Genomic DNA, 24,125 nt, shown 5'->3' with positions numbered 1-24,125 from the left:
GGCCACTTGCAGTGCGGGCCGGGGAGACTGTCCAGCCGGGAAATGCGGCATGCCAAGTGCTGCACGGCCCGCAGGAGAGGCCTGGCACCTCATGCCATCATGGCCCCAAGCACTCATCACGCCCAGTGCTGGCCGCTCCCCTCGCTCCTGCCCTGCCCCAGTGTGCCCCAGCCTGGAGCCGGCCTTCCCTCCCAGCCCCCATCCCTGGCTGACTCTCTCCTTGCTCTTGCAGCCCCTCCGACGGCTCCACAGAGACCATCTCGGTGGTGGTGGTGGATGCCAGCGAGGAGCTCTCCTTCCCGGACTTGGAAGTGGGACCGTTCAGCTCGCAATCGGACGAGACCTCCGTCAGCACCACCGCTTCATCCACCACCCCCACCCGGGAGCTGCTGGAGGAGGGCGGGGAGCTTGCAGAGACACGCGCCCCCCTCAGCTCCACTTGCCTGATGCTGGATCCCAGCGGCTGCAGGTCGGCATCCATCGACAGTGCCTACGGCACCCTCTCCCCCACCTCCATCCAGGAGTTTGCTGAGGCGCAGCAGCTGGAGCCAGGGGCGGAGGACGGGGGGCTCCCCCCCGTGCAGTGCGTCCCCTCGCCCAAGCTGCGCCGCAGGACGCCCGTGCAGCTCCTGCCCTGCAAGGTGAAAGCGCTCAAGTCCAAGTCGGAGGCCAGCCTGCTGCAGCTGATCCCAGCCTCGCCCCTCCTCGCCCAGAGCAAGAGCCTCTGCGACCTCTTCACGGCTCCGGGCCCGGCCACCTTCCTGGCAGGCCCCAGCCAAGGACTTGCACGGCGCGAGGCCCCGGCTGGCTTCCAGAGGACTAGCAGGGCGGGCGCCGGGAGCGGGGGTGGCCGGTTGGGCTGCAGTAGCCTGAGCACCTGCAGTAGCAGTGGCTCCTCGTCAGAGCTCTCCGAGCCTGAGGAGCTGGTGTGTGCCAAGGGCTTTGCTTACCCAGCCGAGAGCAGCGACACGTCCCCTGCTGGGTCTGGGCAGGACACTCACCCAGCAGGGCCTGAGGGGGCGTGTGCCCCGTGCCAGGCTCCCAGCACCGCCGTGACCCAGTGCTGCCAGGAGCTGCCCCTTGCGCACCGGACACTGTCAGACCCGCAGGCGGCCCAGCACCGCAAGCTGACACTGGCTCAGCTGTACAGGATCAGGACGACCTTGCTCCTCAACTCCACGCTGACCGCCTCGTGAGTGTCACGGGGCTCGCTTGGGCTAGCCGGGGTGGGCGCGTGGGGGGAGCCCGTGGGCCTCCTTGCACAGTCACAAGGACGCTTGCCGGGCTGCAGCCAGCTGGCGCCAGCAGCCCCAGGGGCTGGGCCATTGCAGATCTCCCTCACCCACGTGGCAGGGCACATGCATGGGGCAAAGTCTGGTTTTTCCCCATCAATCTCCTTCCCTGAGTGGCAGCCCCGTGGCTCCGTGTGGTGGGGGGAGGTGCCCTGGGGCTATGCGTGCCAGAGAGCAGCCAGCTAAGAGCACCTCTGTTTGCCTGTCTCTTGCAGGGAGGTCTGAGAGCTGCAGGGGCTCCAGGAGAGGAGCAGGGCTGCCAGTTCCACCAACCCCTGACGATGGAGCACAAGCGCCCAGGGCGCTGGGAGATGTTAGGCTGCAGGCCCCAAAAGCAGCGGCCAGGAGCGTGTCTAGGCTGCGTGTGGATGGGAGAGAGACAGGGCGCAGGTGTATGGACATAGGGTGTGCATGCGTGGGTGCATGTCTGTGTGGGGAGTGTGCACATGTACACGTGTGTACAGGGAGTGTGTGCATGTGCGCGTGTGGGGAGGGTGCGCGTGTGGGGAGTGCGTGCGTGTGTGGAGTGTGCATGCACATGTGGGGAGTGTGCACATGTACACGTGTGCGTGCGCGTGTGGGGAGTATGTTGATGCGTGTGCGTCTATGGGAGTGTGGCGTGCCTGGGGGCCGACTCCATGGAGCTGTGGCCTGGGTTCCTCCCTGAAGGTGGACGCGCTTGGGCTGGCCAGGGAGCCCTCCCTAGGACTGGGGCTGGCCGGGAGCTGCTCCTTTGCACTTTGAATCTCGGGAGCTGGCTGCACTGGAGCCCCTGCAGCTGCGCCTGAGAACTCTGGAGCCGAAGTTGGGCCGAGGGCGCCCCCTACAGGACCTCTGTTTCCCAGACGTCAGGCGCTGCAGCCCAGCCCCACGCTGCTGGCCTGGGCGGTGCTCGGAGCGTTCCTGACAGTCAGTGAGCAGGGACCAGTGCTGCCACCTCATCCTTGGCGCGCTCCTGGTCCACAGACTCTGCTGGGCTTCCGAACTCGCCTGTCCCGTCGCAGGCCTGCGGCCAGCTCCGGACTGACAACCCCACTCCCCAGGGTCTGGCAGCACAGGCTGGGGCTTGTGAGCTGGATGTGACTGCAGCCTTCCATGCACCACTGGCCTTTGCAATGGGGGAGACACACAAGCCACGTTGCATCAGGTTCAGCAAGAGCCAAACACTACAGCAAAGACTGGGACCTTCCGCCTGCTGGGACCCCATCGTCGAGCTTCCCACTTCTCTGTGAACCATCTCTGCAGTGAGCTGTTTGTCGCAAGGGCTGCAGGGTGAAACCTGCCCAGGAGCCGGGGGTTCGGAGTGCACTTTATTTGTGGTAAGCTGCATTTCCTGCAGCGGCACATGGCACCTGCAGCTGGAAGGGAAAGGGCAGAGGGGAATAGCCAGAACTTTTCCCCTTCCTCTAAGCTCACATGCCATTGCGGTCTGCAGCCTGGTCACCCTGGGAGCTCTCCAGAGGATGGCAGCTGTGTCCCGAAGGGGGTTGTGCTGCAGGAGCCAGAAGCAAAAGCCCCTTTAAATTCCAGCACTGCAGCAAGGAGCTAGACCAGGGCAGCCCCTGCCCACCGCCAGCCACCACAGCTGCTCTGTCGGCTCCCTGCTGGGGTGAGTTGCTTCTCCCTGCATGACCAAAGCCCCCGAAATGTGGTTTTCCACTGAGGATAACGCCCTGGGGGGCTGCGTTGTCACCGAGGCAGTGGGCTGGGTAGCTCAGGCACTGGCTCCAGGAAGTTGCGATGGGCTTACTGAGGAAGGGATTCAAACGTTGGCAGTGGGTGAAGAGGAAGGAGAGCTACAGTGAGAGGTCCTGGCAGCAGGGTGCTGCCATGGACACTGTGCCCTGCTGGCCATGGGCGTGGCAAGGTCACAGGGGCTAGGAAGGTGGAGGAAGCTGGGGCAGGCTGGGGAGTGGGGCTGATGTCAGACTGGGGAGGGGCATGGCTGGACCCATCAGCACCACAGCTCCCAGCTCCAGCTGTCTGGGCTCCCGGCCTCACCTTTTGCGGGAAGGAAAGGCTGGGCAGTGGTGCTGGGGGCTGGGCCGCAGGGTCCCTCTCCTGCTGGCTGCCCTGCTTGGCTGAGGGTGCGCTGCTCCTGCAGGGGTGCAGCTGGGGGCTCCTCACCTCCTGGGGGGCTGGATCCTCCGGGCAACTGGTGGCAGTTACAGGGAATCCCGGGCAGGCAGCCAGGCCAGGAAGGGCTGTGTATGGAGTGGCTAGCATGGAGGTGTGTGGGAGAGACCAAAGGAGCCTGTGGGGAGCGGGGGGCCACGGAGGGCCCTGTGCTGGCTAGTGTTCCCGCGGGTGGGAAGGGAGCACTGGACCTGCCACTCTCCCACACTGGTCAGTGCACACTGTGCTGGGGAGGGGGCAGTGCCACGGGGGCCTTGCGTAGGCCTCACTCAGACCCCTGCCTCGGGGCAATGCTTTGGCCACCAGAGCTGGTCTCTGGAGCAGCAGCAGGAGGCTTGTGCAGCGAGCACCCAGTGGCAATAAGTTCTTACCCCAACGCTTCCCACTGCAGCCCCAGGGAGGGGGACCACTTTTCCTTCCTGGCTGGGCTCCCTCCACTAAGCCAAGCCCTCTGCAGCTGGGGCCGGTACTGCCTGGATGGCAGAGGGCAGGGCACCGCTGGCCTCGGTGGAGTTCATTACACTTGGCTGCCAACAGGCCGTGGAGGCTGCTGCAGAACGGCAGCAGAGAGTGGGAAGGGACATGGCGGCTGGGTGGCAGATTCCTCTGCCCGGCTGTTCCCAGCCCCGCGGGCAGGCACGCTCACCCATGGACCTGTGTATATAAAGTTGCATATTTATTAAGCTTGGTGTTGATTTTCTGAAACTGCGTCCTGGCTGGTTTGCGGCAGGGAAGCAGTGTTGCCTCCCCTTTTCCTCCCTGCCACTTGTAGCTGAATGGCTGGGCCCCAGGCTGCCCTGGGGGCTGCAGAGCAGGAGTCCTCTCTTGGCTCTGGGGCTAGTCCATCTTGTCCGTTGAACATTATCCCAGTGCTGTGCTATCCCGTCCTGCCGCCACTGCCTCCCAGGTGAACCATTAAAGACAGTGCGTGTGCGCTCAGTTGTTGTTTGTCCTTTAACAAGGGTGCGGGTGCAGTGGGGGCCTTGCAGCTGTTGGCTGGCAGTTGCTCGGGTGGCTGGCTGTGTTCTGGGGCCATGCAAAACACTGCACTGCCCCAGTCCAGCTCAGAGCAGCCGACCTGGCCCCCTGGGAAACCAGAGCAGCCATTGCGTATGCCCTCCAGCCCTGCCCCTTACACGGGGTGAGGTGCAGAGCCTTGTTCCAGCCCTGTACCCTCCACAAGTCAGAGGGGTGAGAAGGCATCTTGGCATGGCTAGAATCCAGCCCCTGCTATTTCGGGCACGCCGGCTCCAGAGCACCAGGCATTGAGCTTCCTGGGTCCCGTGCGGGCTGGGAGGTGGCAGAGCTGGGGTTAGGCACCATGGGGCAGGCCCCAGCCTGGGGGTCCAGTTCCAGCCATTCTTCCATGAGCCTTTGTGCTTTTCCATGGCGCTAGGCCCAAGGAGCAGAAGCTGGTGTAGGGGCAGCGTGTGGCTAGTGCCAGCTTGGCCTGCAGTGAGGGGGGGTCAGCCTCGCTCACCTGCTGGGGGAGAACACTGCCCACGGCTCTGCTCCCAGGGGCCAGCCACAGGGTAGTTTGACTTCTATACTTGGAGCGGGGCAGCAGCACCAGGCAGGCCAACTGAGCCATGCGTGTGGGGGGGGGGTGGATTCCATGCCTGCCCAAGGCTTGCAGTTTTGGGGGGCAATGCCCCTGCCTCCCAAACTATACCCATGGTGCCAGCGTCCCTGGCAAGAGGCTAGGGCGTGAACCCTCGGCTGCTTCTCTGCAGCCCTGCTTGGGAGCACGGGGCCAGGGCTCTGGCTGATGGACTATGAGACGAGGCAGGCTGATAAAACTGCCAGGTTCTCTTGAGTTTTAGAGTCTCTCCCTTCCCTGGCTCCATGGCAGCACAAGCCCCTTGCTGGGGCAATGGCAGGGCAGCTGTGGTTGTGCTGGCCTGGGGGGTTTAATGACTCCCTGGGAAAACTCCCAGCCCCTGTGTGAGGCCCCATCCCCCACCTGAAATTTGGGGTTTCAACTCAACCCCTTTTTGTGACATGTGCCTGCATTCCACAGAAAGCTCCAAGTTTCCAGCCAAAAATGGGGTCCAGAGCCTTCCCTGGCCATCGCTGGTGAGGGCAGGTGGGCAGAGGCCGGCGTGCTAGGACCCAGGCCAGGCCTTGGAGAGCAAAGCCACAGGTGGGAGGGGGCTGGGCCCCAGCCCCACCTCGGGCTGTGGTGCAGGAAGCCAGGGTGATGGGCTGGAGCCCTGGGCTGAGGGGAGTGTTGGGTGCATTCGCTGCCCTCTGCTGGGGACGGAGCTGCCCTTTCTCCACAGCCCCAAGGTGAGGTGTCCGTAGGCTCTCTGGGAATCAGGGTCGGCCCTCGCTGTGTGGGGCTGGGGCTGGGGCTGGCTGGGCTGTGACGATGTCTAGTTGCTGCCTGGCAGTGCTTGCCCTGGCGAGGAAGGTTGCAGGAGAGCCCCAGGCCGGCCCCACTGGGAGAAGGCTCTGGCTTGGGACTCACCTGCTATGGGACATGTGGGAGGGGACTGGCTCCCGGCAGGGAGGTGGGCAGGAGCACCAGCCCCTGCAGCTGTGCCGCCTCTCCCCCCACCCGTCTGCTTCCATGCCAGCTAGGCCCCTCCCCGCGCTCGCGCCGCCCTCGGTGGCTGTCGTGGTTTCACACCCCCCGGATTCATTTCCAGAAATGGATTTCCTCCCACAAGGGCTTGGTGTAAAAGCCTCAGCTGAGCGGGTGTGAGCTCACTCGTCGCCAGGGGGTTACTGAGAGCATGGATTAGCTGCTGCCTCGCTCTGCCCCTGGGTTGTGACCAGCTCCCGCGAGTAACCCCCGTACCCCGCCCCGGCATGAGCTGGCTTTCTAGGGCTCGAGGATGGAGAGCTGGGCCCTGAAGGCAGCTGGGGTAAGTCCTGCTCACTCTGGGATGTTCCTCGCTTGCTCTAGAGTGAAACAGGAAGCGCCCAGGGCTGGTGCAGCTTTGCTCTGGGAAGCGAGGGGGAAGTAGGAGAGGCAAGGAGATCTGGCTGGGGATGAGAGCCAGCTCTCTGCATCGGTTAGTTTGTTTCCTACAGGCCAAAATCTGGTTGCTCGGGCTGATCTGCTGCTTGGTATCACAGGCATGAGGGACCCAGTCAGTGGACTCCTGATGTCCCCATGAGATCTTGAGAAGTTTACAGGAAGACAGCTGATTTCGCTGATGCAGGCATGGCTTTAGAGCCCCAGGGGCTTTCCAGGAAAGGGAAGACAGGAGGAGAGAAAATGAAAGTGTGGGGGAGCCACCCCAAGTTAACAAAAATCATAAATTCATTCATCCTGAGGGCCCTGGAGCTCTTTACAAACTAGGTATGCCTGGATCACTTCCCCAACCCTAAAATGCAGCCACCTCTGGGCTGCACTGTGGTGGCATTTGAACAGTGCACAAGCACACTGAGCCAGCCAGCAGAGAGAGCAAAGCTTGCTGTATTGTGTGTCAGGCTGAACAAACTCTTGGCGGCAGGGGCCGTGTCTCCACCCCATATGTGTGCACAGCACCCAGCCCATCCTGCCCTGGCTGCTGAGTGCCATCATGGTTCACATGAGCAATAATGCGACTGTAGGCACCATTGAGGTCACGGGATGGGATGTGTTGTGGGCAGCCCAGCTGCTGCTGTCAGAGTCCATGGGCTGAGGCCCGAGTCCTGCACTTGCGGCCAAAGAAAGGGGACTGTGCTGGGGGGGCCTGGCGGCGTCCTGCATCCTGCTGCAGCGAGGGCTTGCACTCTAACTTGCTTGGCAGGAAGTTGGGATTTAGTGCCTTACGTCACTTCACACCCTGGCCAGGCACCCATGTCACCGCTGGCCAGCGGGCTGCACACGGGGCTGCCGACCAGTGTCCTGCACAAAGGTCACTTTAGACCAAGCTACGGCGGGGTGGGACCAGGGTCACCTGGTGCAGGGGGCTGCACTCAGCCTGGCTCGGGGGCCAGTGTGCTCCCCATGCCGGCTGAGCCATGTGCTTGTGGAGCCTGGGGGCCGCCCTGGGCTCACTGGCCTGGGGCTGGGGAGGGAGGCATCTGGCTCTGCCCCACTGGCTGCCTGCTTGTAGGAGCAGCCTAGGAACGTGGCTGAGGCCTGCTCACTTCCCAGAGTGCTTCTGTCCAGCCTCTGCTTGGGCAATATGGCCTGGGGCTACCAGCTGCGTTTCCTGGCCTGGAGCCCCTCCCTATTTGTTCCTGCAGCCAGCACCACTTTGCGCCCTGGGCCCACATCTGCTCGCGCTGGGGGGACAGAAAGGCTGGGACTTCAGCCCCTGCTACCAGCCTGGAAGGGCTGTTCTCGGGGCAGGAGGCTCCAGGCCCCTTCCACGGGTGCTGCTCCCCACCTCCGCCCAGCCCTGCTCCAGCCCGGTTGCTTTCCTGCCTCCCTGCTGGGCCTGCTTAGGCAAAAGTGCTTTTCTTTAAAAGGGCAGCACTTGCCCAGCTCCCCTCTCCGCAGCTCTCTGCCCCAAGGGAACGGGGAGAAGAGCAGGAGCCCGTCTGTACCCGTCTCTGACAGACAGTGGCTGACCGGGCCCCAGGTGGCTCATTCATGGGCACATGCTGGCACCCTGTGGGGCAACGAGCTGGCTGGTGTCGCCAGGACAAGGCCAGCTGCAGCTAGCCGAAGAGGCTCCACCAGGCGCCAGCTCAGCAGGGGCGTGGGGGGCCTTGGGCTGCTACTGCCTGCGGTGGGGTGAGAGCTCAGGCCGGGGCTCTCCGCTGGAAATTCACTTGAGCAGCACCTTGGGGTGACAAAGTGGGGAGTGCAAGGGGGTGACGAGGGCTGAGGGGTGGGACTGTGCAGCCACGGGGGGACTGCAAGGTCACGGGGTGCAGGTGTGAGCCTGTGGAAGCGAGGGAGCGTGGCCATGGCGTGTGGCGCGAGGCTCCTTTCAGGACAGCCAGGGTGTGAGATGGGTGCAGCTGGCTGGGGGAGCGGGCCCTGCCCTGCCCTGTCCCTCACCGAGCGGGCACATGGCCTGTTCCCCAGCGGGGAAACACGAAGGCAGGCAGTGGGAGCAGCAGCTGCTGCCCGGGGGAAGATTGCACCTCGACTCAGCAAGGGGGGCGGGAGGAGGGGCCCTGGCCTCCTCCCGAGCCTGCCAGCGCCAGGCCATGATCTGATCATAGAGCTATGCAAATGGGTGAGTTCATGGGCAGGTTCCAGTGCAGCTGTGACAGATTTAAGAGAATATGATGCAGCCCTTTAATCGTGGCTATCTTCACCCGGAACTCTGCCCACGGGCCAGAATCTCCAGGAATCCACACCCACGTGGCGGGGGCCTTTCTGGTCCTGCAGCCCCTTTGTGGAGTGGCCGAGGGCCTTTCTGGGGATAAGGGCATCCCCTGCCCTGGCACAGGGGTTGGGGGGCCAGGCTCTGGAGAGCTGTGCGTGGGAGAGCAGGTACGCATGGCGCTGCCCTTCCGGGGCAAGGGGGCTTGATGCTGGCCCGCCTGGTGCTGCGGGAGCTCGGTGCGTGGCCGTGGGCCAGCGGAGCCTGTGCTCAGCCGCCATCTCCAGGCGCTGGGAGGGCAGCAAGCAGGGTCAGCGTTACATCCTGGGCACCAGGCCCGGGACAGGACAGCCCATGGGCGGCAGGGCCAGAATCAGACCCAGCTGTCCCATGCTGTGGCGTCCCTGCCCAGAGTGACAACACACCATGTACCAGGCTCTGTGGTGGCTGGGGGGCAGGCGTGTGGCCTTCGCCTGGGGAAGGCTCCCTCCTACCCGGGGTCAGGGGCCGTGGCCGGCGGGCTGGGCATGCATCTGAGGAGGAAGGGAGTCAGGGCCAGAGCCCATCGGCTGGCCCCACGCCCGCTGCTGGAGCGTGGGCTGGCTGCCCCGCCGGAGCCTCTCAGGGAGCTGGTGGGCCACACTGTGGAGCTGGCTCCTATGGCTGTCTTGTGGTCTGCAGTGCCTAGAGCCCCCTCCTTTCCACCCCCCCGGTCAGGACCCCACTGCGCCAGGCACTGCCTGTGCAACACAAAGCCTCTGCCCCGAGGCGCTCGCACTGAGGGCTTGGTGACCGTCAGCTCTTTGGGGGTGGGAGTGCGTGTGTGTGCATGCCTGCTCATGTGGGGTGGGGATTGCACATGCGTGTGCACATGTGTGCTTGTGTGTGTGCGGGTGCGTGTGTGTGCGGCCCCTGGGCACTAAACACTGAGCAGTACCAGGGCGTGAGACCCACCAGTGCCCTGGTGCCCTGCGGAGGGCTCAGCCTAGCCCACAGCTGGGCCCAGTGGCCTTGGCCCTGGCATGCTGCTCCCCTCCCTGCGGGGCTGTCGGGGTGAGGCGCTCCCCATTCAGCCTGGCCCGGCAGCTCCAGAGGTGGTGTGCAGCTCTGACCTACTTGGGCGGCACGTACTCGGTGCGATACCATCAGAGGCGAGGGGGAGCTGGGCCCGGCTTCCTCTAAGGGAGGAAATCACCTCCTCACCACGGCAGAGATTAAATAGGAGACTGACATTAACCCTCTGCTGCCCAGCCTGCCCCAGCGTGGCCCCCTCCCCCGGCCATGGTCTCAGCCTAACCCAGCAGAGCAGCTCTGGGGCAGGCGCCGGGTACGGTGGGGCAGGGAAAGGCGAGGCAAGGAGCCCTGAGTGCCCCAGCCCATGGGCACAGCAGGTGACACAATCATGTCCCATGGGAGGCCCTGGGCTCTCCCTGCTGCCCAGCCCTGAAGGCAAGCAGCAAGGCCAACTGCGTGACGCCTCCTTGCCCCGTGGCCAGTGGAAGTGGCCGTGTGGAGGGGGCTGGCCTGCCACACGTTATCCCGCAATGCTAGGCACACATGCAGGCCGGTGCTGTTACTCCCGCTGAGTGTCCCATGCCAGTGGTTGAGCTCAGAGCTGCAGGGGCCCCCTTTCCCCAAAGCGGCCCCCCACACCTTCCCCGCCCAGGGGGGGCCGGGAAATCACTGGCAGCACGAGACCGCCCCCCCAGGTGCCTCTGCAGCCCCAGGGTGCTTCTAGCTCCAGCCACAGCGAGTGAACAGATGGGAGCAGCCCCAATGGCTCAGGGAGGTGGAGCTGCGTCAGCGAGGAGATGGTGCCGTGGGGGGGACAGTCAATGCCAGCGGAACAGGGTCCTGGGGAGAGGCACTTAGTGCTGTTGGGGCAGGACCTGGCCATGATGCTACCCGCAGCTCTCCAGCCCTGTAGGGAAGGCAGCAGCACACACATCCCTGCCCTGTTCCAGGGGGATAAGGGGGGCCAAGGCGGGGCTTTGCTTGTGGCTGCGTGGCACACACTGGGCATATGTGAGAGCAGTCTAGAAGCCCCAGAAGCTGCCCATAGTGCCACAGGGGCTGGGGCCTGGGCACCATCTCTGCATGGCACCACATTGCTGGTGAAAGAACATAAGAACGCCCAGACTGGGTCAGACCAAAGGTCCATCTATCCCAGTATCCTGTCTGCCGACAGTGGCCCATGCCAGGTGCCCCAGAGGGAATGAACAGAACAAGTAACCATCAAGTGATCCATCCCCTGTCGCCCATTCCCAGCTTCCAGCAAACAGAGGCTGGGGACACCATCCCCGCCCGTCCTGGCTAATAGCCGTTGATGGGCCTGTCCTCCCAGAGCGTATCGAGTTCTCGTTTTAAAGCAGAGCCATGGGGCCTGGTTTGGACTCGCTGAGGCTGTGTCTCAGGGCTGCCCCGCGCAGTGTGGCCTGGCCACAGACTCAGGCAGGGCGCAGTGCTGCCTGGTTGCCCAGGTCTGGGTAGAGCAGGGTGGCCAGGAAGTAAAGGAGCAGCCAGAGATGTCCAGCTCAGACTGGCTAGGTTCATGCTGCTGAGGTGCTGAGCGCAGCGCAGGGGCACCAGTGCACCTGCCCTGAGCTGGGGCTGTAGGGCCCTGCCTTGTGCCTGCCTGACGGGGCCCACCACCTGGGCTTGCCCTACACCATGGCTCCTCCCGGGGATGGGCCGGGCCCTGGGGGATCCCTGGGCTCTCACAGTGGCTTTGTGGCTCTGTGGCAACAGGGGGCTGGACCCCGGGGGCTGATGAGCTGGGTGGTGTCACTGTGCGTGAGAGGGGATCCCTGAGCAGGCTTGCCAATGCCCCCGGTCATCGCTTGGGCCTGCAGGCGCTGCAGGGGGCTGACTCCACACCAGGACATGGGAGCGTCCCACCACGGGCGCCAGTACGCTGCCACGCCAGGGAGCTGGCTGCTGCCAGACCACATGCAGTCCTTCTTGGGATGGGACCCATGAGGCCGGCCCCGCTGCCACCTGGCTCCCAGCGGAAAGGAGGCTGCTCGTGGCCTGGCCTGGCCGCTGCCAGCCCAGTCCTGCCTGTGCCCAACCCTGCCCCGCTGCTCCATATCACACCCCCACGGAGGTGGGTCTGGTCCCACCCTGGTACTGAGTTCAGTTCTGTCGGGCGGCCGTGCGGGGAGTGCTGGAGACCCAGAAGGGCGGTCGCATCGTGCCGGCACAGCATCCTTCTTGGAGCCGTGTCAGTGGGGGGGGGGGGGGCGGGCCCTGCCGACGGCCTGAGCACACTATCTGGGCTGGGAGCCCCACTTCCGCTCTGCTGAGCAGCCTGCAGCCACGAGCACCGTGCCCGCCGACTCCTAGGAAAGTGGTTAGCTCAGAGCCACTTACAGGAACAACTGCACCAGGATGCTTATGCAACACTTTTCGGTGCCCTTTCAGTGTTAACCACACGGCCCGTTTCTCCTCCTTTACCAGAAGCTGTACCTATGGCAGGAGCCTGGCCTGAGGTCGCCCTTGCTTCCGGCCAGGCACCTCCGCACCCAGTGTTCCCTGCAGTGGCTCGGTGAGACAGAGGCTGCTCTGCACAAATGCCACACGCCAAGTGGCTGACACAGACAGGGGAAAATACCCAGCAGGGGCTGGCAGGGGGCATTCCCAGGGGGAGGGAGCTGAGTTCTCTGGTGGGTTAGTCACGCAGTGCGCTCCACAGCTGCCCTGCCGGGAAGGGCTCTGTGTAAAGCTCCTCGCTGGCAGCTTGGCTCATGCAGGTGCTGGCCCCAGCAGTGTTGCCAACTTGGGTGATTTTAGCGTGAACCTCATGCTATTTGGTGTGTTCTTAAAGCTCCAGCTCCTGGAGTCAAGTGACTGCTGAGCAGCCTTTCAGTAACAAACCCAGCAAGTGTCCTGCCCTGCTTGGTGTGGGGCAGCGCCTGAAATAAGCCCCAAATGCAGTCCACAGCTGCAGCGGCTGGGACTTGAGGTAGGGATGTTTCAGTCAAACTCAGGCCCCAAATCCAGCTGGGCTCATGTATCACCCATGGCCCCAGCCCGGCTTTCTCTCCTGACTCCCTGAGCGGTCCCCAGTGGGGTACTTGGCACCCCCTGCTATGCCACAGGACAGCTAGCCCTGCCCTTACGTCCTCTGGGCACCTGCAGTGGGATCAGGCTCTGTGTTTGACAGCACGCAGGCTGACAGGCAGGGCAAGCCTGGGGGTGGGAGCAAGGGTGGCTGGGTGGGCTAAGCACCATGCTAGCCCCAGGCCCGGGTGCAGGGTTTTCCTGCCGCATCTCCCAGTGAGGTTAAGGACCATGGTTGTTCCAGGGCACAGGCCCGTTGCAGCTGCAATGCACTGGCTCCCTCTAGCGGAGGAGCTGGGGCACCCTCACCTAAGCCAAGTGGGTTTGAGCACCAGCTGTGATCAGCCCCCAGGCCCCCCCTCCCCATTATAGCAGGCCATGCACTGATCCTTAGTGAGAGACAGTTTCTGCCCCAAAGAGCCGAGGCAGACAAAGGGTGGGAGAGGAAACTGAGGCACAGGGTGCAGCTGCTTCCACGGTGACTTGCCCAAGGTCATCCAGCAGGTGTGAAAGGGCCAAGAATAGCACCTAGGCCCCCTCAGTCCCAGGCCCCAGCCTCCCCACTGGCCTGGGAGAGTCGACAGTGCATCTGACTCCTGCACTGCTGTGGGGGATGCTCCAAGGTTCCTTCTGGTTACATCTCCCCCAGGCTCTGGTGTGACGGGGTCCCCCGGATGGCAGCGATCGCAGCACCTGCTGCTCTGAACTCCACTGGAGCCTGGGTGGGACGAGGCAGTGGGCTCTGGTCAGCCTGTCCCACCCTCAGCGCCCCGGCGCTTGCTGCAGGGCTGGGCACGAACTACAAATGTCAAACCAGGGCCAGCTAATGAAGCGTTAGCTGAAGGCTCCTCTTGCGAGCTAAGGCCTGGCTGCTGCTGCTGACCTGTGGCCACCCCTCGGTTTGAGCTCTGGGCTCCCAGAGGGCGCGGGGCTGGCGGGTGCAGCAGCTGTGAGCCTGCTCCAGACCCTGGCAACGTTCCCCTCTCTGTTCCTAGGGCTTTCTGGCTGCACTGCTGCTGACCGGCAGCGGGTTCCCATTGTTGGGCACCCCGAAGCCACGAGCGGCCGGGACTGCCAGCGAGCCCAGCAGGGCGAGGAGCCCGGCTGACTCTGCACTGGGGCTGCACCATCACCAGCGGCACAAGAGACACGTTGCTAGAAACAACTGTGCAGCTGACCAACTCTGGTACTCGACAGATAAGCTCTGCTGCCAGAAGTGCCCGGCAGGTGAGGCTCAGCACAGCCCCAGCCCAGCACCAAGGCTTTGCCCGGCTCAGCGCTCTGCAAACAGGAGCGAGTCCAGCCCCGTGTGCCGGGGAACTGGGTCAGTGATTTGCTGAGGTTACAGAGGCGCCACTGGCAGCACCTGGACCCAACTCAGGGCTCCCTGCTCTAGTCACGGCATGAGGACCCCCTGGCAGGGACAGGGCATTGCTCCAAATCACGGGGCGTGCAGAGGCTGCTGCTGGCCTGGAGGAACCGACCCAGTCAGCCAGCCCAAGCCCCTGGGTATCCCGGGCCACCCCCCACCTTCCACAGCACCTGTGACTACCCCGCACGCTCACCCGGCTGGTGTTGTTTGCAGGAACGTTTATGAGGGCTCCCTGCACGAGCCGTGGCTCTGGCACGGCCTGCGAGAGCTGCCCGCACGGCACCTACCTCTCCTTCCAGAACCTGGAGCGGAAATGTCGCAAGTGCTCCGAGTGCCACGCACAAGGTAAGGCGCTGGGCAGGCCCCTCGCTGGAATGGGAACCCAGCTGCCCTAGCACTGAGCCGCCAGCCTCTCAGCCAGCCCTTCCCCACCCCACTGGCCGGGGTCCTCGGGGGGCAGGAGAGAGCCTGGGGAACCTGGGCCACACTCTGAGAAGGAAGCAGCCCTCTTCCCCTCCCCTCCGCACAGAGGTCTGCTCAGGAAGCCTGTCCTGTGTTCAGCTTCCCAGGTCGTGCTGAAGAACTGCACTGAGACCAGCGACACCAAGTGCGGCTGTGGGACCGGCCACTTCCGGCAGTGCACGGACCTCACCTGCAGAGACTTCACCTGCCAGGAATGCCGCAGGTGCAAGGGCAGGGTCACCCTTCAGAACTGTGAGTGTCCAGAGCGCTGCCTGCTGCCTTTGGATCCTGGCACTGCCCCCTGCTGCTGTGCCTGTCCCACTGACCCCCGCGCAGCTCCCCGCCTGCCCCCTGCGCTGCCCCCCGCGCAGCTCCCCACCTGCCCTGTTGCCCCCTGCGCTGCCCCCTGTGCTGCCCCCCCGCCTGCCTCGTTGTCCCCCGCCTGCCCCACTGCCCCTCAAGCTGCTACACATGCCCTGCTTTCCCCCAGCCTCGCTGCATTGTGCCTGCCCCCCCAGGCTCGCTGTGGCCTCAGGCCATGGCCCGGCTGGCTGAGGGAGTGCTGCTCAGTGGTGGGAGCACATCCACTGCCATTCCGACGCCCACACGGCCTGCAGCCCATGCAAGGGGCAAGGGAACAGCTTTGCCTAGGCGAGCACCTGGTGGTGTGAGCTCAGTGCCCGGTATCTGAGCCGACACTGAGCAGCACTCAGTCCCGTCTAGCCCAGGAGCATGTGCCAAACGCCAGCTGCTGAGCCCGTGCTGACATGCAGCCTGCCAGCAAACACGCTCTCACACCTCTCTACATCCCCGGCGCGAGGGAGCCGCACCAGAGACCCACTGCCACCCCTGCCGGGGCCACTCAACTGCTACTGCTGCACCAGCTCTCTTGGGCCTGCCCCGTCAGCACCCTGCCGCCTTGGGCTCCCGCCAACAAGTCCATGCCATGAGACTAGGCACTGGGTGGAAGGCCCGTCCCAAGAAGCACCCCTCCTACCTACTGTGAGCACCCCCCCAGGACATGCCCGCCTCCCTTACCCCCAGGCCACACCCCTCTCCTCGCTGGCAGGCGCTAGCTATGTGCAATGTCTTTCAGGTTCAGAGGAGGATGCCCAGTGTGGGGACTGCCAGCCTGGCTTCTACCTGGAGGGCAGCGAGTGCCGAGCATGTACCACGTAACTATCCTGGGCTTTCTTGGTTTGCTTCTCCCTACAGCTCTCCCATTAGACACCATCCTAGGGAATTTGCAGGGCAGCTTCACCCGGCAGATCTCAGCACACTGGCTGCAGATGCCAGTCCAGCTGTTAATGAGGCGAGCTCTGTGCCCCTGGTGCTCTCCACACCTCCCGCTGGGCAGGGGCCCTCCAGCAGGCTGGGACAATAGTTATGAGCCCCAGAATTTCACAGTGATGGTTTGTCAGCAAACTCAGGCCGTGAAGTATGTGATGCTCACCTGTGACAGTTCAGTCATCCCATCCAAGAGCAGAAGCACTCTCAGGTGACTGGCTGACCACTCACACTGTCACTAGCAAATACCAATCCCTGGGGTTCGCAAAACCCCCTGGTGTGAAACGGATGTGACCCATCCAGCAGAGCCTGTGTGTGCAAGGCATGGAGCCATGTGCAGACACCGGGGTGATGGGCTGGAGAACAGAGACTAGGGCTACATTCCAGATAACATGGGGCTCGTCTACATGTTGCATTGTTCCTGATTAACTCCTTGGTCTGGAATCGGAGTGGCCACACACGGAGCTGGTCAGGCACAGCTAGTACACTTGCCATTCACCCCCTGCCTTAATCTGCATTAACTGTCATGTGTAGACAAGCCCCTAGTCAAACCAAACAGCTGTCTGGTGTTGGGCACCAGGGGGCATGGGAAGGTATCTCCAAAGCAGCCCGTGGAACGTGGTGGCAGGGCTGGCGGTAGGACCCTGGCCATGACAGAGCCACACCGGAGCTAGTGCCAAGACGCTCGCTCTCCCGGCGCTCTGGGAAAGGACAGGTTAGACGCCCACTTTCTGTTTCTCTTCACTATTCTCCTCTGCAGCCAGAGCCCCGAGAAGTGCAGAGAAGCATGCGGCAGGCCATGTGGTGGCAGCAGCCAAGGTAGGTGGGAGGGTGGCGCATGGGGAGGTGCTGGCATGGCATGGCATGGCATGGAGGGGGGCGTTTCAGGACAGGGGTGGGCGCTGGTCCAGAATGTGCTCCAGGGGCTGTGGGAACAGGGCTGCGGGCTCTGCCTGGTGTACAGGGGCGAACGCAGGTCTACTTGGGGGCTGGGGGGTGGCTTGGGGCAGGTACTGCAGGGATTCAGCACTCAGGGCAGGCCCTGCCTCCTCGCACCATTGCCTAGCCAGGAGCAGTGGTACCAAGCCCCGGGAACCCACATGCTCATCACCAGCCCCCAGCTAACCTCGCTGCCTCGGGGCGGCTCCATCCCGCCCCCTCCTGCGGCTCGCTGGGGCAGGGCCCTGTGATTCCTGAGCCAGGCAGCCCCTTGTGCTGGTGTCCAGGGTGGTGCGTGCCGGGAGCTGCGGCCAGGCTGAACTCCGGCACTGCTGGGCAAGACCCCAAAGCAGCTGCACCGGGAGGAGCAACTCCGGCCTTGCCTAGGCTGTCGCTGGTGCCAGGGCTTCAAGAGGGAGGGGAGCAGAGCATGCTGCAGGCAACTGAGCTGGAACCTCTCCTGCATCTTTGTTTCAGGCTTCGGGCTGGAGTACGTCCTGCTGGGCCTTATGGGGCCCCTCTTCCTGGGAGCGCTTGTCATCTACCGCAAGAGGAAGACGCTCAGCACGGATTCCCCAGCAGCCGGTAACCCACCCCCGCGATGTCTTAGTGATTAGCCTTCCCCTCGCGCTCGACTTGCACAGCAGAGCCCCTGGCCTGGGCTAAGGGAGGCCCTGTGCTCAGAGCTGACTAATGGCTCCGTCTCTCTCCTGGCAGGTGAGGCCGCAGCAGTCAAAGACTCGAGGCTGCAACAGGTGAGAGCCCAGCCGGGCACACAGGATCTGGCCTGGGCCTAAATGCACTGCACACGCCGACTGCGACCCTTCGCCTGCGCCATCGGCGGGGCCCACTCCGGGTCTGGCTGCCCGTGGCATGCAACAGCGCTCGCCCCTGCCCCACAACCCCCACATACACACGCGCGGCTTGGGACGGTCGTGGCTGCTGGCCCTGCTTGTGTGTGCCATTTGCAGCCATTTATGGCTAGTTTGGATCCAGGTGAAGGGCCGCAGTTCTCCCCTGCAGGCTGGTCATTGGCACTAGGAGATGCGTTCAAAGGGTCTCAGCTAGTTCCCAGTGAGCAGGTGCCCACCCCCAGCTCAAGGCCCCCTCACTGGCAGCCTCAGCAGAGGGGCTGGGGACTGAACAGACGAGGCACATTCTCCCTCTTATTTCAGAGCAACTTAACCTGGCCCAGGAAGTCTGCCCCACCCCCAGTCCCCACCCAGTAGGGAGCTGCCCCCTCGGCAGACTTCTCCCCTGCCCTGCCACACCAGGCTGCTGGCTCCCCGCCCGCCAAGAGATCAAGGCTTCCCTCGCAGACGGTGGTTTCTTTCTGTTCCAGGCCTCAGCGTGTCTGTCTGGCACCGCAGAAAAGCCCCTGGAGTCACAGGGTTTGCTCCACCTTCAGATCACGGAGGCATCGCAAATGAACGGCAACGCCTGTCCAGTCAGGCCCCTCGGCAGCCAGGACACCTGGGAGTCGCCGGCCAAGCCCCAGGACGCAGCAAGTAAGCCACGCACTGCAGAAAGGTGCCTTGTGCCACGGCACATACAGCCACCCTGGCAGCTTGCCAACATCCAAGCCCCCCACCCGAGGCACCGGGGCTGGCACAGGCACATCAGACAGCTCATCACTGGCTCCCCTTCAGCCCCTCCTTCTCTGCAGGGCTGCTGTGCCCCGGGCTCTGGCTGACGCTCTGTTTTGCTGTCCCGCAGGGCCCCTCCCTGGCGTTCTCCCGCAGGGCAGCAAGTTGTACGACATCATCAACACGGTGCCCGTGCGGCGCTGGAAGGAGTTCATGCGGGTGCTGGAGCTGCACGACGGCGAGATCGAGGTGGTGGAGCTGGAGTTCGCCCACGTCCGGGACCAGCAGTACGAGATGCTGAAGAGGTGGTACCAGCAGAAGAACGCCACACTGGAGTCCATCTTCTCGGCCCTGGAGCGCATGGAGCTGGCCGGCTGCGCTGAGGAGCTGAGGCAGCGGCTGCAGAGGTGCCCGTGAGCCTGCCCAGCAGCGAGTGGCTGACGCTGCTAGCCAGGGCTGGCTTCCCCGGCTCCCCTCCATGGGCTCTGACTTGGGACGGGAAGGAGAAGGCCTCCCCCAGGCCAGCGAAGCCAACCCTGCTGTCGCTGTGGGCAGGGCCTGCCGTGGCCTGGCACTTGGAGGAGCAGGTCTGGCTGCTGCTCTACAGCCAGGAAGCTGCGCCCCTGGCCCCTAGTGCAGGAGGGCAGGTCTCTGAACGCCCGGAGCAGTGCTGTGCCCGGGCCAGCGCAGGCCCCTCTGCACAATGGCGGCGCTGGGACGAGAGGGGACACTCAGCAGGCAGCACCGCTCCCTCCCCTTGTAAGGAAAGCCTGCAAGTGCCACCTGCCTTCACATCTCAGCCCGCGAGGAGCTGGGTGTGTGGATGGCAGCAGAGCTGTGCTGGGAGTCACCCTGCGAAGGACAGCGCGGGGGAGCAATGCACCCCTGGAGCCACAGACTTGGTGGTGGCAGCCGACCAAGGCAGGCAGAGGGTCGGCCTCAGCATCATTGTCTCTGTGCTGCTGCTGAGTCACGCTTCCCTTGCCCGGCCCTCAGCCCCAGCTGGGCTCCATTTCCAAACGGCCTCTCCAGAACCCCCGCCCCACAGGACGCAGGCCCCCTCTGCGCCCTCCCTGGCCATGCCCAGTAGCAGGATGCAACAGGCACCTCTCCCAGAACCCCAGTTTTCCCTCTGAAGGGGGAATCGGGGGCTTGATGGAAAGCCCCTCCCCCATCCTGCTAGGTTTACAAATCAAACCCTGCTCAGCCCGCTCCAGGAACAGGGCATGGAGTGTTCCCCCACTGGTTTGCATTAAGCAGCCGTAGCTGGGCTGAGTACCACGGAGCAGCCCAGTGCGGGGGCTGCCGGAGAAGCCCATGAGGGCTGGAGCACCTGCTGACAGCTTAGTGCTAACTCTCACAGCTGCGGCTGGTGGTGTGGGCAGCTTCCTAGACCCCACTGGCTAAGGAAGGGAGCGTGTCTCCTGGCTGGTCAGGACACCAGGCAGTCCCCTGGGCCCTGCCGCTGAGTCAGGGTGTGACCTTGGGCCAGTCAGCTCACCGCTCTGGCCATGTTTCCCTGCGTGGGGCAGCGGAGCTCACTGAGCCCCGGGGCAGGAGACGCTGCCAGCAACGGGCAGGTCCTAGTGTCAGTGCCCAGGGTTCTCTGGAGGAGGGCTCAGGACCAAGCCAGATCCAAGTTGAGCTGAGGGGCCTCATCCTTTGCTCAGTGCTGACCCGACAACACGAGCACCTGATGAAGCAGAGGGTTGACTCCTCTCATGCTCCCTATGGGCTCAGCATCCCCCGGGGCTCCCCACTGCCCATACCCAGGTCCCGCGCCTGCCCCCAGCCTGCTTAGCAACTCTAAGCCACCCCAGGAAGATGGCAGCTGTTCTAGGGGGCCTCACTCCAGGGTTGCCATCTCTGCTGAAAAAGGCACTTTGTGTACGTGCCTGTGTGGCCAAACTCCGGAAGAAAAATGCTAGCCAAAACTGCTGCCTCCCCCCGGAAACAACACGCCTCTGCACAGAGCCTTAAAGGGAAGAGAGGCTGGGTGGCACGGCCCAGGAGACCTGCCTTGTTGGCTAGCTACAAAATTCACCCATCATGCGGGACCCTTTAAAAGCAGCTGGGCTGCATTACTGCTACCTGGGGCCTCTGCTCACCCCAGGTGGGGGCAGGTTTTCCAATCTCCCGGGGGCTAGCTCAGCTGTGAGTGCGTTAGTCCAGCAGCCCCCAGGGGGGGATTGGAGCACTGTACCAGTAAGTATTGTTACTTATCTTCTGTAGACATTTTATGTCAATTATTTATATTGCTGGCTCTGTCCTGCAGTCGCAGGGGCAGACTCGTTCTGTTCTTGTGCTGCAACAGGACAGCGCCTCTTCCGAGCTGGGGGCTCTCCCCACTAGTTGAGGAGAGGTGGCAGTTTTGTACCTTATTTATACCCCATGTTGCCTTGAGGAAACTGATCAGAATCGGTTACATGTCACATGCACTGCTTCATAACTGAACAGGGATTTCGGCCCTCCTGCTGGGGAGAGGGTGGGGAAGCCCTGCCTGGGTTTCTGCTAAGGAGAGGGTGCCTAACGACGGGTGTTTGTGGTGGGGCAGGTCATGCTGAGCCCCAGGGGAGTTGGAGATGCTCAGCGTCACTGAAGTCAGACCGTAGGTGCCCCAGCTCCTAGCGCTAGGGCCTTCAGTGAGCCGTGTCTCCATGTACAGAGAAGGAGCAGCCATTACCTTCCTGAGCAAGTCTCTCTGCTCCAGCTGGGCCTGGGAGCACAGCCACCTTGCGGCAGGCTGGGGCTGCGTGTTAAAATGGGCTCTGGGGTGCACACGCAAGGAACAGCAGAGCTGGGGGTCAGGGACAGGGCTCTTTCCCTGTGTCTGTAACTGACAATAAATCCGTGTGGTGTTGCCCAGCCTCAGGTGTGGCTTTTCTTCTGGGAGGGGCTGGAGGCCGGGAAATCCCCTGTCCCTGAGCTTGGGGAGAACCAGCTGCTCCCAATCCCTTATTTCTGGACAGTCCCAAATACCTCATGGACCAAGGAACCAAACAGATGCTGTGGGACTCTTGAAATGCAATCCAGAGGGCTGGGCTGATGTCAATGCATGTGGTTAATTTTGTTAGTGGTTAGCTAATGATAATATTTGCTAACTAATTACTGTTAAATGAACTAGACTCACCTCTGGGCTGCCTTAATGAATTTAGCAAGCTGGCTCAGGGAAATTCAAACCCACTTACTGGGGTTGCCTAGGTCCTGCTCTCTCCCCCTCGCTTGGCTTTTTCTATCGGAAGTTTGGGTAGCTAACTAGAGAGAGGTAGGAATGCAAAGGGCCCAGCTGCCCTGCCACAGGAGGACAGGGAAAGGATGGTGCCTTCTGGAACGAGTCTGTGGCAGGGGCAGATGCAAATGGAACCAAAAGGTTGGGTACCCCTGCGGGAGCTGACTCAAGGTTGTGTGTGTAGCAGGGCAAAGTCCTGGCCCTTGTCACCTCTCCCAGAGTCTGTATTTAGATAATATCAATTTTCCAGCTGGTGGAACCAGCCTTTGCTCATGAGCTGTCTTTGGCCTCAGCGGGTCTGTTGCTCTGAAGAGTCATTGTCCGGTCTGTTGGGAGCAGGTTGGTGCTGGGAATCTGCACCCAGCGCTGCACATTCATAGCCAAAGAAAATCCACATCAACAAGAGATAAAATCAAGGAACTGGGCAGAAGCTGTCAGGGGGTGTCCTGTGCCCAAGCAATTCCCTGGAGAAGGGGCAGGCATGCCCCAGCCGGGCTGTGCTGGCAGAGTCCTGCCCCTGGCCGCTTGTTCCTGCCAGACCCACTGACAGGAGCCCAGGACTTGGAAGGCAGGGCCCGGACCCACAGTGAGTGTTGGGGGCAGGGGTGAGGTTTGGTGAGCCTGGATAAGCCAGGGGAGGAGGGAAGGGAGGGTTGGGCAGGAGCCAGAACCCAGTGCGGGAAGGGGAGGGTTGGGGTGGCAGAGCCCGGGGAGGGGGAGGGTTGGGCTGGGATCAGTGGGGAGGGGAGGGGAGGGTTGGGCAGGGGCGGGGAGGTGGTGGCTGGAGGAGAGCTGGGCCCAGCCAGTAAGCCTTGGAGTGAGGTGGGAGAAGCAATTTCCTGGCCACCCTCTGCAGCCTCTAGCCTGCGGCCATGCTTTGAGACTGCATTGGGCAGCATGCAGGCAGGCCAGCATGGATGCAGGGGAGCCCCCAGGGATTCACAACAGGCCTCCCCGCTTCCCTGTGGGGAGAGAGGCTGCCCCAGGTGCAGGGCCTGGTGGTGAGGGCACACAGCCAGCACTGCCCCTCCTCCCGCAGGCTGGTGCTCTGGCACTGGGACCGATGGGAGAGGGGCTGTTGGGGGGAAAGCCATGAGGCCCAGCCGGCTGGGGGCTGGTGTTAAGCACACAGGGCACTCCGCGGCCTGTTGGCCCCATGCACACCCGGCAGGCGCTCGGAGAGCAGGGCCCTGGGCTGAGTGGATAGAGCTCATTGTGTGGGGGGGGGCGAGAGGGGACCACAGAAGGGAAAAGGAAATGCCTGGAGGTGGTTAGTGTTTTATTGGTGAAGATGTAGAAGTTCTAGGTCAGAAACAAGCTGAAAATCTCCCTCTAGAAACTCCAGGAAACACAAGACAAAAAAGTACAGAAAACAGACCAAACCTCCTCTGCTCTAATGACAATGGTGCCAATGCAGGAGCAGGGGCTAGACGTAATATGGCAGCTGAAGAAACGGCTCGCATCAGCCCGACAGGGCACAGAACTGTTTTTAACTATCAATTTTCTTTTAAAATGTCCATCTTGCAAAATGAAAATGACACCCAAGCATGGTCTATACGCCAGCATCTACAGGGCACCAACAGAACATATATTAGTAGCAACTCACTCTATATACACACAACATTCAGCTTGTCTGCATAGCCTTGTAGGATCTCCACTATTACTGGTAAAAGTATATTTTATGGTAAACAAATGACTGACAGGGAGTGGAAAGCAAGGAGACACTTAAAGGAATGCTGTTTAGTATTAAGGTGGAGGGAAGTTTTATGTGGAACAGAACAGTCTACAGAGTCGACCATATTTACAGTCATGAGGAGTTTCTTTTGATCCCATACACAGCTGCTTACTGACTTCATTTCCCTTGTGAGTTCCACTTTTGAAAACCTTTCCCATGCCCTAAAATTCTTTCAAGCTAAGTTGTGGAACACCAGGGCGTTGCTAGACAGGGACAGAGTTCTCTGTGATATGTTAGTGGTTACACTTATTGCATTTATTTCATTAGAGGGATGGACACTAGGCCATTAAGTAGGAAATGACTTTTCAGCTGGTAGTGTCTGCAGCAGGACAGAGCCGCTGGCCCCTCCTCGGCCTACGGAACAGCTCACATTACGGAAGAAAGTTCTTAACTTCACAAGAGGAGAAATGGAATATTGAGCACCTAATGCTTTGCTATATCCCCTTTCTTGAGGATGATTTGCCTTTGCCAGGGGGCTAATTTTGTTTCATCGTACCCAAGAGTCCTTAGCTTTTCTGACTGCTCTTTCTCCTTCTCCGCCTCTTCTCGCTTCAATTTTTCTTGCTCTTTTCTGTTTAGAAACAAAACAAACATGGGGGTGTTGGTTGCAAAGCTCAGCCGCCTGACACTGAACTGGTCGGTGTGGCGCGAGGGTATAAGTAAAGCAAAGCACACAAGCCTGCTTAATCTGGCTCTGCCAGGGTACAAAGTCCTGGCCAGGAGTGAACATACTGTGTTCTTAGGCTACTTGAGAAGTAAATGGAGAAGCAGGACTCACCGTTTTTGCTCTCTGTGAAAGGAGAAAG

General features: G+C 62.2%; 3 protein-coding genes across 13 annotated transcripts in view; 2 read left to right on the top strand and 1 right to left on the bottom strand.

The window, feature by feature from the left end:
• PLEKHG5 (pleckstrin homology and RhoGEF domain containing G5) overlaps positions 1-4,367 on the top strand; it is a 113,755-nt gene extending 109,388 nt beyond the window's left edge. For all 10 annotated transcript variants that reach the window (XM_038376849.2, XM_043499943.1, XM_038376862.2 and 7 more), the window contains 2 exons: positions 233-1,192; positions 1,508-4,367. In XM_038376849.2, the coding sequence (XP_038232777.1) occupies positions 233-1,192; positions 1,508-1,517 (970 nt within the window). In that variant the 3' untranslated portion in view covers positions 1,518-4,367. The remainder of the gene's footprint in view (positions 1-232; positions 1,193-1,507) is intronic.
• A 1,692-nt stretch (positions 4,368-6,059) lies between these two features.
• Positions 6,060-21,215, top strand: TNFRSF25 (TNF receptor superfamily member 25). 2 transcript variants are annotated; one of them, XM_043500002.1, is made up of 10 exons: positions 6,060-6,298; positions 13,705-13,936; positions 14,295-14,426; positions 14,643-14,795; positions 15,640-15,718; positions 16,591-16,649; positions 17,247-17,333; positions 17,487-17,524; positions 18,112-18,277; positions 18,486-21,215. In XM_043500002.1, the coding sequence occupies exons 1-10, from the start codon at positions 6,269-6,271 to the stop codon at positions 18,770-18,772; spliced, it is 1,263 nt and encodes a 420-aa protein (XP_043355937.1). In that variant the 5' UTR covers positions 6,060-6,268; the 3' UTR covers positions 18,773-21,215. The 2 variants fall into 2 exon arrangements, with proteins under 2 accessions (XP_043355937.1, XP_038232792.1); XM_038376864.2 differs by having other exon boundaries at positions 6,107-6,298; positions 17,247-17,354.
• A 1,631-nt stretch (positions 21,216-22,846) lies between these two features.
• Positions 22,847-24,125, bottom strand: part of ESPN (espin) — a 76,271-nt gene continuing 74,992 nt past the window's right edge. Inside the window, exons 13-14 of the mRNA XM_038376619.2 lie at positions 24,098-24,109; positions 22,847-23,890 (exon numbers count right to left, since the gene is read on the bottom strand). Of these exons, the coding sequence (XP_038232547.1) occupies positions 23,743-23,890; positions 24,098-24,109 (160 nt within the window). The 3' untranslated portion in view covers positions 22,847-23,742. The remainder of the gene's footprint in view (positions 23,891-24,097; positions 24,110-24,125) is intronic.

Source organism: Dermochelys coriacea, chromosome 18, assembly GCF_009764565.3.
Source record: "Dermochelys coriacea isolate rDerCor1 chromosome 18, rDerCor1.pri.v4, whole genome shotgun sequence".
Lineage (NCBI taxonomy): Eukaryota > Metazoa > Chordata > Testudines > Dermochelyidae > Dermochelys > Dermochelys coriacea.
Note: the sequence above shows the minus strand (reverse complement) of the source record. Positions and strands in the feature narration are given on the sequence as shown.

Excerpts from the sequence above, each read along its gene's own strand:
- TNFRSF25 (XM_038376864.2), top strand. The coding sequence starts at position 6,269 with ATGGAGAGCTGGGCCCTGAAGGCAGCTGGG. Across the intron at positions 14,427-14,642 it reads CTCCGAGTGCCACGCACAAG|CTTCCCAGGTCGTGCTGAAG; the intron begins GTAAGGCGCTGG and ends TCCTGTGTTCAG. Across the intron at positions 17,525-18,111 it reads AAGACTCGAGGCTGCAACAG|GCCTCAGCGTGTCTGTCTGG; the intron begins GTGAGAGCCCAG and ends TTTCTGTTCCAG.